Source organism: Dromiciops gliroides, chromosome 3, assembly GCF_019393635.1.
Source record: "Dromiciops gliroides isolate mDroGli1 chromosome 3, mDroGli1.pri, whole genome shotgun sequence".
Classification (NCBI taxonomy): Eukaryota; Metazoa; Chordata; class Mammalia; order Microbiotheria; family Microbiotheriidae; genus Dromiciops; species Dromiciops gliroides.
In genome coordinates this window covers 213,131,797-213,143,975 of record NC_057863.1, presented here as the reverse complement: position 1 = coordinate 213,143,975, position 12,179 = coordinate 213,131,797, and the positions used below count along the sequence as shown (strand labels likewise).

Sequence of the window (12,179 nt, the reverse complement as noted above, 5' to 3'; positions counted from 1 at the left end):
AGCTAGGCTGAAACTTGAATAACAACTGTATGATCAGTCATTCTATAGCTTGGCTGATTCTCAACTAGATTAGACTTCCAGCAGAATGCACTTCACTCTATATTGCTTAGTACCCAGTGTCACACCCACACTATCTGTGATTTGATAGAAGTAGGATTCTGTGATAGAATTTCAAAGGATAAAGTTTTGTCCTTGAAATTCAACAAATCAGAATTCTCTCAGGACAAATTAACACTCCCTGTGCCCTGGAAGGAATTTTATCCCACACTAAAAGTATTAGTTTTCTTCATTCCTATTTTGAAATAATCACTGAAAAAACTATGTTTGCTTAGGATAAAATATTCCCTATTTTGAAATATAATTAGTTAGGATTTTATTTAACTGATTCTTTCTATTTGCCATACTTTCTTAAATATAACAGTTATATTATAAAATGAGACTTGGTTGAATTGGGAAAATCAGGTTCTTTCAATAAATTCAAGTTTAATAGAAAACACAATATTGATTATTTTGAAGCAAATTTTTTCTGAAATCATAATTCTTTTACAAGAAAGAGGGACAGGTTACTCACAAATTTCCATGAGTGCTTTAACTCTAGGTCTGACCCACGCTTTCTCTCTTCCATCATGCATTGACTCCTAGGTAAACAGAATTGTGTGATTCTGGCATATGAAAGTGGATAGCATTCTATAGTGACAGTCCCCAGAACTGGTATTGTCCTGTGTAGGTGACACAGTAGATAGAATGCTGGGCTTGTAGTCAGGCATTTGAACTCAGGAATACCTGAGTAACTTGCGTTCAAATGTAGCTTCAAACACTGTGCTACATTGTGTAAGTCACTTAACAGTCATTTGCCTCAGTTTTCTCAACTGTCAAATGGGGGTAATGACAATACCTCTCCCCTTCCCTGCCTCGAGCCCTGAGTTGTTGTGAATATCAAATGAGATAATATTTACAAAGTGCCTAGCACATGGTAGCCACCTAATAAGTGTTTCCTTCTTTTCTCTTTCCATCCTACCTCCCTTTTTCTCTGACATAACAGTGATCACTCAAAGCACAACACTAACTTCACAGACTAAACTCTGCTTTCAACCCAGTCCAAGGCTAGAGCCCTTAGAACATTTATGATCCTATGATCACTTCTACCAATTTCTAGTGTCAGAAGACCATCCCAACTATTCCTTTATAAGCCATGGGCTTATAATTATGGATAGCTTTGAGCTCTCTCAGACTCCCAGACAGGCTCCTTACCTCTCTTTAGGTCCTGTTACCCTCTTTTCTAAGGTTCACCTTCACCTACTATATAGCTATATCTATATATATCTTGCATGTATCTATTTATATACATATTGTCTTCCTAATTAAAATGCAAGCTCCTTGAGGGTAAGGTCTATTTTTCCTTTTTCTTATTATCTTTGGAATTTAACACAATGCCTACCCCACAGAGAGTGTTTAATAAATGCTTATTGATTAAATTATTGCTTCATACTCTATGCAAAGTAATATGAAAAAATTTGAAGATGTTTGACTAGATAAGGCTAAATATTTGTGATGATGAAAAACAATGATGGTATAATGGATAATCCAAAATTTTAAACTTTTTCCTTTTTTTAATATTAAGTTGCTTGGTCTACATTTCTGGAAATTTATATAAAAACAACTAAGCTACTCTGTGTAGATCTTACTTCACCAGAGCTGGAAAGTAGACACAGTTGATTGTTTTGCTTATCTCTTCTTGACTACACCCTTAAAATCTATTCTATTTTGTGAGTAGGCCAAATACTGACAAGTATTGCCCTCTGGTAGCTCTAGATGAGTTTAAATGATTTCTCTGAGTGCAAAGTAAATAAGAAGAATTAAGATGTCAACTCAATTATAATTATACAGATTGTGTGCTATCAATAACAAGTGCTCTGCATTTCAACAAAGCAAGTAATTCAGTAAAATTGCTGCTAAGTATAAAGAAGAAAGCAAGATTTTCAATGGAAAAGCCAAAATGAAGATGATTAAGATCTGACTTACATGCTGCTGTTTGATGATTGCATTTATGATTTTCTATTTAAGAGAAAACAAGCCATTTATTGTCAAGGGCAGTATAAAAAATCCCCAAAGATTATCCAATCCTAATAATATTGGTTAATGAAAGTGATATTTTTTCAGCATGTGAGTGCCATACAACACCTTTCTAATGTTTTTCAAAGGCAAATGGAACCAAGTTTTCATTATTTTGGGGAAAGTAGTTTCACATTTCTAATATAAACATATACAGATGATAGGTAAATAATAATTGCAATAAAACAATAGAAAACTTTGTGAATAGATGTGGACTCTAATGTTGAAAAGATGTAAATGACACTGAAACATACTTTAAATTATGTAATCTGTTCCATTCTCTTGGTTCACATAACCTCTAGCCAGTTCATGATCTTCTTGTCCGGACTATTACATTAGCTTCTTAATTGGTTTCTTTGAAATCCTTACCCTCCCCAATTCATCCTCCATTCAGAGGTCAAATTTAAATATACTCTATAGAGTTTGTTTATAGTGATTTGGCTCATGTTATAAGGGCCTGAAGTTTTCCACTAACTATTAATTCCAATGAGAAATATAAGCAAGTGTGGAACTAAAAACATTCATATCACAGTCATAGAAATTTTTTGCAAAATGCAGACAGAATATTTATGAAGTTATGTTATACTTGTTTGTTCATTCTAATAGTAAGCTCTGTGATTTAGGGCCATTCTTAAATGTGTGTGGGACCTTAAAAAATACTGTATCATACATTTTCTTTTTTTTTGTTTGTTTTTTTGTTTTGCATTTTTATGGGGCAATGGGGGTTAAGTGACTTGCCCAGGGTCACACAGCTAGTAAGTGTCAAGTGTCTGAGACCGAATTTGAACTCAGGTCCTCCTGAATCCAGGGCTGGTGCTCTATCGACTGAGTCACCTAGCTGCCCCCATACATTTTCAATATACCTTTCAGTTATTTGTATATGAGTGAATTTCTTTTAAAATGAATTATCAAGATTAGCCTTGTGGAAGAAAAACAATTCATTCACAAAACTTGTAGCCTAAAGGGGTGTGTGTGCATATGTGCCTATGTGTGTGTGGAGTGAGGAAGGATATCCCTTTTTAACATTGGTTATTATTTCTAATCCCAGCTTTGTTTGTTGTTACCATTAAAGTCAGAGTTACAACTAACAAAATTTTCACATGGAACTAGTGGCTGGAAGAGAATTGGGTGTGGTATTTGAAGGAAATGGTGGGTTACCTCAGGGTTTCTACCTTACTTCCTCCACCCTCCTAAACCAACTTTGGCTAGGTTGTTCAATACTTCAATTCACCTATGATATCATCAGTAGGGGCATTCTATACAGTAATTCAGATCACAGACCTTCTATTTTTATCCCCTTATTCTTGTCCATGGTCTCTCATATGTTTACTACTGGGAGTACTCCCAATGTGTGAAGATTCTTTCTGAATTTCCCTTGATATCACCAGGATGCCAATGAAACACTTATGTCCTCTACTGGTACTATGTCACTCTTACCACATCTTTTTTTATTCTTGACAGTGCCTTCTACTCCAATTTTCTGTCTAATTTCTTGCTTATAATGTTTTGCCTCCTGCTTACACCCAGCATGGACCTCTCAATTGTCTCTTGTCTGATCCTCAACTTCAGTTCTTCAAGAGACTGTCATGTTTTATATATACTTTACAGCCATATGATAGCACTAGAAAAATATAGGCATAAAAATGGGTCTTTGTTTCTGGGAGAAGTTGGGGGTTTTCAAAAGGATATTGCTATTTCCCAAAGACAATTCAGCCTGTTCTCATTGTCCTCTTCAACTTGAGACCAAACTCACTGTCCATTTGCTATGCAAATTCAGGATATATAAGACAAAGAAAAGGAGAAATATTAAATGTATTCTTTTCAAATCATAATATAATAAAATTACATTCAATAAGGGCAGGGGAAAGGTAGATTAAAAATAATTGGAGGGGGCAGCTAGGTGGCACAGTGGATAAAGCACTGGCCCTGGATTCAGGAGTACCAGAGTTCAAATCCAGTCTCAGACACTTGACACTAGCTGTGTGACCCTGGGTAAGTCACTTAATTATCATTGCCCCCCCCCTAAGGAAACCAATCTAATTATAATGTAGGTCAAAGAACACATCATAGAAACAATAAATAAATTCATTAAAGAATATGACAACAAGAAGACAACATACCTAAGTAGGACTTAGGGGAAAATTTATATCTCCAAGTGCTCACATCAACAAAATAAAAAAAGAACCGATCAATGAATTGGGTATGCAAATAATAAAAAAAGAACATGTTAAAAATCCCAAATTAAACACCAAATTGGAAATACTGAAAATCAAAAGAGAGATGAACAAAATTGAAAGTAAGAAAATCCATTGAACTAATAAATAAACTTAAAAGCTGGTTTTATGAAAAAAACAACAGCAATAAAATAAACTGTTGGTTAATCTGATTTAAAAAAGGAAAGAAGAAAACTAAATCACCAGTATCAAAAATGGAAGGGGTGGATTCACCACCAATGATGTGGAAATTAAAGGAATTATTAGTAGCTATGCCAGTAAGTCTGATAATTCAAGCAAAATGGATAAATATTTACAAAAATATATATTACACAGATTAACAGATAAAGAAAGAGATTACTTAAATAAACCAAGTTTAGAAAAAGAAATTAACAAGCCATAAATGACCTTTCAAAAAAAAAAATCCCCAGGGCTAGTTGGATTCACAAGCAAATTCTACTAAACCTTTAAAAAACAATTAATCCCGGGGCATCTAGGTGGCACAGTGGATAGGGCACCAGCCCTGGAGTCAGGAGTACCTGAGTTCAAATCCAGCCTCAGACACTTAACACCTACTAGCTGTGTGACCTTGGGCAAGTCACTTGACCCCAATTGCCTCACCAAAAAACAAACAAACAAACAAACAAACAAAAAATTCAATTAATCCCAATACCATATAACATATTTGGAAAAATAGGTGGAGTCCTACAAAATTCCTTTTACAACACAAACATAGTGCCAATATCTAAACCAGGAAGAGTAAAAAGAGAAAGACAACTACAGACCAATTTACCTAATGAATATTGATGCAAAAATTTTAAATAAATACCATCAGGGGAATGACAGCAATTTATCACAAGGATCATACACTTTGATCAGGTGAGATTTATATCAGGAATGCAGGGCTGATTCAATATTAGGAAAACTATTAGTATAATTGACCATATTAATAATAAAACCAAGAGAAATCATATGATTTTCTCAATAGAGGCAGAAAAAGCCTTTGACAAAACATAATTTCCATTCCTATTAAAAACACTAGAGAGCATAGAAATAAATGGAGCTTTCCTTGAAATGATAAATAATCTCTATCTAAAACCATCAACAAGCATTATTTATAGGATCAATAAGCTAAAAGCCTTCCCAATAAGATAGGGGTGAAGCAAGGATGCCCAATATCACCCCTATTATACAATATAGTACTCAAAATTCTAGCTATGGCAGTATGAGAAAAAAAAAGAAATTGAAGGAATAGGCAATGATGAAACAAAACTCTCACTCTTTGTAGTTGGTATGATATTATGCTTAGAGAATAAACTAAAAAAACCTAGTTGAAAGAATGAACAACTTTAGCAAAGTTGCAGGATATAAAATAAATTCATATAAATCATCGGCATTTCTATATGTTACCAACAAAGTCCAGCAACAAGAGTTAGAAAGAGAAATTCCATTTAAAGTAACTATAAATGATATAAAGTACTTTGGGAGTCTACCTGCCAAGACAAACTAAGAACTATATGAACACAATTACAAAACACTTTTCACATAAAATCAGATCTAAACAATTGGAAAGACATTAATTACTTGTGGGCTGATCAAGTAAATATAATATAATAAAAATGATTATTTTTAACAAAATTACTGTACTTATTTAGTGCCATAGCAATCAAATTGCCAAAACATTATTTTATATAGCTAGAAAAATAATCAAATTTATCTGGAAGAACAGAATGTCAAAAATATCAAGGGAATCAATTTTAAAAACTGTGAAGTTGCCTAACCATATCACATTTCAAACTGTATTATAAAGTGGTAATCATGAAAACAATCTGTTATTAACTAAGAAATAGAGTGGTGGACCAGTGGAATAGATTAGGTACATAATACACTGTAGTAAGTGACCATAGTAATTTAATGTCTGAGAAACCCGAAGATCTAGGCTTTTAGGACAAAACCTCATTATTTGACAAAAACTCCTGGGAAAACTGGAAAAGAGTATGGCAGAAACTAGGTAACTAAGTAAACTAAGATAGGGTCAAAATGGGTATATGAATTAGACATAAAGGGTGATACCATAAGTAAATTAGGAAATTGTGGAATAGTTTACCTATCAGATCTATAGATAAGGGAAGATTTTATAGAGTGCATTACAAAATGTAAAATGGATAATTTTGGTTATACTAAATTAAAAAGTTCTTGAACAAACAAAACTAATGTAACCAAAATTATAAGGAAAGAAGAAACCTGGAAAAAATGTTTACAGCAAATATCCCTGATAAAGGCCCCAGTTCTCAAATATATAAAAATGGAGTCAAATTTATAAGAATAGAGGTCATTCCCCAATTGATAAATGGTCAAAGGATGTAAAAAGACAATTTTTAGACAAAGAAATCAAAGCTATCCATTGTCATGTAAAATGCAATAATGCTTTAGAGAAATGCAAATTAAAACAACTCTGAGGCACTAGCTCACATCTATTAGATTGGCTAAGATGATAGAAAAGGAAAATGAGAAGTGTTGGAGGGGATGTGGGAAAATTGGGAACCTAATGCACTGTTGGTAGAGTTGTAAACTGATCCAACAATTCTGGAGAGCAATTTGGAACTATGCCCAAAGGTGTATAAAACTGCATACCATTTGATCCAGCAAAGGTCTCTGTCCCAAAGAGATTTAAAAAAGGGAAAAGAATCTATTTGTAGGAAAATATTTATAGCAGCCTTTTTGGTGGCTGAGTTCTAAATTGTGGGGAATTGGGGAATGGCTGAACAAGTTGCGTATACGATTGTAATGGAATATTATTGTGCTACAAGAAATGAGGAGCAGGATGATTTTAGAAAAACCTGGAAAGACTCATATGAACTGATACAGAGTGAAATGAGCATGACCAGGAGAAAATCGTGCACAGTAATAGCCATATATATGATGAACAACTGTGAATAACTTAATCATTCTTAGTAATACAATGATCTAAGACAATCACAAAGGACACATGATGAAAAGTGCTACCTGACTCCAGGGAAAGAAATAATGGCACGTGAATGTAGATCAAAGCCAGCTTTCTTTCCTTCCTTCCTTCCTTCCTTCCTTCCTTCCTTCCTTCCTTCCTTCCTTCCTTCCTTCCTTTTGCCTCAAGGTCACTCAGCACATGTTGAATACTATCCTGTGGACCACTGGGTCCATGGTTCTCTGCTACTTCATGGCTTTTCTGTAGCACCAGTGGACAAAGCCTATGTAGGAGAGGCTAAGAAGATCCTTGGTACTACCCCTTACCCCTCAATGAGCTAGAAAGAGAACAAGGGTGCTCATGTACCTTCTTCTAAATAGTAGACCCTGAGGTAATTTCCTACCGGTCTCACCCTAGAAGAAGGTACATAAGCACCCTTGTCTCTTGGTTGGATTTCAGCAAGTTTGACTTTTGACTGAACTACTTAATCTGGCAAATAAACACATAAAATGTCTCTTCAAACAAAGCTGTAATCCAATGAAGTCAAGGACTGACTTGCTGAATTTACTGCTTTAATTATGATATCTTATGATGTTACAAACATCAAAAAACAGTCACTAAATCTTGAAATTATTTAATAAAAACATTGTCGTTCAATCATGTCCAATTCTTCATGTCCCCATTTGGGGATTTCTTGGCAAAGATATTGGAATGGTTTGCCATTTTCTTCTCCAGCTCATTTTATGGGTGAGGAAACTGAGACAAAGAGGGTTAAGTAACTTGCCCAAGGTCACAAAGCTAATAGCATCAGAAGCCAGATTTGAACTAAGGAAGATGAATATTCTTGACTCCTGGCCCAGCAATCTATCTACTGTACCACCTATCTGCCACAGTAAAACTGGTGCAGTTCAAAACAATACAACCTTAGACTGTAGGCTTCTAAAGTGACATATAAAAGAAGATAGTGTATAACAGAACAGATTGCCTAGCATCTATCTAGATTCAGATGGAAAATTTAAAACATCATGCTATGTTTAGACACTTTTGCTTTAGCTAAGCTATTGAAGTAAAATTTGTTTGTTAATTAAATTAATCAAGCATCTAAATAAAAAGAGAGTTTAAATTCATTAATTGTATACATAATCTACATTTTGCCAGCCAGCTACATATGCATGTTGTTTAGTAAATATTTCCTTTTCTCTCCCCTTTAAAACATTTCATTTGTTTTATCTATTGTGAACTCAGCTTGTACCTTTTCTAGGTTTATTAATATCGTGATTGACAGAAAAAGCTTATGCACTTTTACCAGCCCTTCCAAAGTTGTCTTTCTGGTTGCACATTTGAAAATATCAAAAGGTGACAAGGCATGGACCTTGAAACCTAAAGGTCATTGTGATTTTCTTTCATTAGAAAACGAGGCTAAACAGTATTTTTTAGACAAATTATTTATTTATGCTGTAGAATATAGTTTTTTTGTAAAGCCTTTTATTCAAATGAATAGATGAATCAATTCCAACATCTTATACATCAGACTCTGAGAGATTAATTTATTTTCTTCAGAACTGTGCCTCTTTGTTATAGAAATTAGTGAAAATGCCACTGATAAATCTAATGGAGTACTTATTAAAACAAACAAATTAAGGGCACAAAATTATATGTTTAAAATACTGAACTTTGATACGATCTTTTAATAACTGAATACTAAATTTCCCCCCAAAAAGTGTTCACATGAAATGAAATAAATATTGATAAAAGAATGGAGATGCCTCTTTTTCATTAACATGGGATGTGAGTTGGAGAGTACTGAGAATCAGATTGACTTGGCAAGCCTTGCTGAGTTATTTCTCAGTGCAGTTGACTGGCAGATGAGTGTGATAATTCACCAAAGATTATATTGAAGAAGAAAATATTTCACTACCTCTTTTTTTGTAAATTAGCAGGTATCCACGACAACAAAATAACACAAAAGATTAACGGAATTTAATGTATTTGGATTCGATGACATAGAAAAATATACCTGAATGACTATGTAAACTACTTTAGATTATAGATGCCACGGGAAAAAAATTCCCTGATGATAAAATAGAGATCATCTATAAAAACAACTCTAATTTTTGGAGAATCTGTCAATGTACTTCTAATAGACATGCATTATCATGCACTTTTAAATCTTTGCATGAAATTTGCTATAAGGATGAAATGCTATATAAAACAGAACCTCACTGTAGCACCAATCACAAGTATAGGAAATCTAATAAAGCAGAGTCTAGCTTGGGTGACAGTCAGGGTCTTCTAGTTTTTGAGATAACACAAAAGAGTTTAAAAAAAGAGTTTAAAAAAATCTACAAGGTGGTCCTATAGCATTAATCCCCAAAATATTGCACCAAGCACAGATTGCCTTTTACATTTTTTTTAATATCTAGAATTTATCACAGTGTTTGGCACATAGCATGTGCTTAATAAATGTTTATTGACTGGCTGACTAGTTGAAAGGAAGGAGAGAAAAGGAAAGTTTGATACTTGGGTGACAATTTAATGATATTTTATGAAACTAATGCATTTTTATGAAATTAATGAAATTTAATGAAATTTTGATGTTAAGCAAGAGAATAGATAATTAATCTCACAGATCATATGGACAACTCTAGTTATGAAGCTTTAGAAGGAAGAAAAAGAACGAAATATGCAAAGATATAAAATACAGCAAATTATATGATATAAACTTACAGTTGTTGTATAAGCAGCTTCTGGGTCATCTTCTAGTACTCGAGAGAGACCAAAATCAGATACTTTGCATACTAAGTTGCTGTTGACTAGTATATTTCGAGCTGCGAGATCTCGATGCACATAACCCATATCAGAAAGGTACTTCATACCAGATGCAATCCCTCGAAGCATACCAACTAACTGAATAACGGTGAAGTGGCCATCATGTTTCTGAAAAGAAATTATATAGGTTAAAAGTAATTTATAAATGCTAGGGTGTCATAGATCATTTATGGCCCATATGACACTTCCAAGAGAATAAAAAAAGGAAAGGGAAGGAGAATCCATTGCAACAAAGATTCTTCTCCATTTTGTTCCTACTGAAGTGGAAAAAATAGCTTAACATTAAAAATTTTTTTTTTACTTTTTTTTTTATGGGGCAATGAGGGTTAAGTGACTTGCCCAAGGTCACACAGCTAGTAAGTACAAGTGTCTGAGGCCGAATTTGAACTCAGGTCCTCTTAAATCCAGTGGTGGTACTCTATCCACTGCACCACCTAGCTGCCCCTAGCTTAACATTTAAAATGGGGAGAAAAGTTTTGTTGGAGATGACCAAAGAAATCCTGCTAAAAGTTAACAGAGAAACCAGCAAAAGAAGAGAGTGAATTTTAAGAAGACACTTTTTACTAGGCTAGTCATGGTGAGGAGGATATCAGTAGGATAGGATAATAGAAAAAGATCCTTTGGAAAACTCATTCTCTTTAAATAGTTATGGGCTCTTGAATCAACCAAACCATTATGTAGGAAAGAAACTGTAGCAGGATGTCAAGTCAGTTAAACCCAGAACTGTACAAAGACTTGAAAGTTAAAAAGGAAATTACATAAAATAAAAAAAAAGAAACAAAAAACCCAAAAAACAACTGCCAATAAAAACTTAGGCCAGGTTACAAAGCACAAGTAAAAAGTAATGGCGTGATTGTGTAGGGACAGGCTCAGGCAAGCTAAATTGAGCAAGGGTATATAAGTTGTCAGTTTCGAGAGGCTTAAAAGTTTACAGAGCAACACACTTCATTACATAACGCAAATTAGTAGAGAAGGAAAGTTTATAATAGAATAGACAGTTCCAAAAGAAGAAAATGTGCTTTCAAGTTTCCTTCGGAGGGAACAGAGAAACAGCACGGAGTCATTGATTGTGAATCAGCCAAGAATACCTCAGCTTAAGCCCTGCCTTCTAACACATACTTCCTGTGTGACTCTGGTCATGTAAGTTAGCCTCTAGGAAATACTCTAAGCTACCAATGGTGTTGGTAGATGGCATTTAGTTAATGGGTAGTTTCTGTAGCAATGAAATCACAGGTTCAGTCTCCACTTCTATACCTTAGAGGCAATATGTTATAATGGAAAGAATGCCAGACATGTAGTCAGCCATTCTGGGTTTGAGATCTGGCTCCATGAATTTTTTTAACCCTAGGAAAGTTAATCTAACCTTTCTGAGCCTTGACTCATTTATCTATAATATGAGGATAGTTGTATTTCCATTCTCTGCCTCATGGGTTTATTGTGAGGATCAAATTAGGTAAGGTTTTGTAACAGGGTAAAGGAGCATTAATGAAAACTCTGGAAAAAATAAACAATGTTTTTCATGCCAAATAATGTATTTTAACCACATGAGTGAGAATGATTGGATGCACAAAATATCTGGATGAAGACTAAGAAGGAGTAACTAAAATAATGTTATGGTTTATATTCTGAAGTTATTCATTTAAATCTATCAGTAAGCATTTGTAAGGAAACTCCCATGTGCTAGGCAATGCAATAGATGCTTAGGGACACAAAACCAAATACAACAGAGAGGCAGTCCCTGTTTTATTGATGAAGACTATGGCTACATAATGATCACAAATCTATTATTATTACTATTGTTGTTGTTTTGCCGGTGGAGGAAGGCTCTTATAGCTAGATGGTTTCACAAGAAGGTAAAGTAAATAAGTCTCAGATCCCTAAATGTAAATAGTCATTATGCAAGCTGGGTAGGTTTGATAGTCCATATAAAGTTTTTAATAAAACATTAAAAAAAGTCCATTATGAGTTTGGTAAGAGAGGAACACAAGAAAACCTCATGCTTTTAAAACCTCCTCTGCTGATTTTACAAGCCATGCTTTCAGACTGAATAGCTGATTAAAAACAGAGAGCTCTAGAACAGC

The 12,179-nt window shown here is 34.1% G+C and overlaps 1 protein-coding gene across 7 annotated transcripts in view; it reads right to left on the bottom strand.

Annotated features, from left to right (window-relative positions):
* Nucleotides 1-12,179, bottom strand: part of EPHA6 (EPH receptor A6) — a 1,203,504-nt gene that overhangs the window by 128,095 nt on the left and 1,063,230 nt on the right. For all 7 annotated transcript variants that reach the window (XM_043994222.1, XM_043994223.1, XM_043994224.1 and 4 more), the window contains one exon: nucleotides 9,997-10,206. In XM_043994222.1, the coding sequence (XP_043850157.1) occupies nucleotides 9,997-10,206 (210 nt within the window). The remainder of the gene's footprint in view (nucleotides 1-9,996; nucleotides 10,207-12,179) is intronic.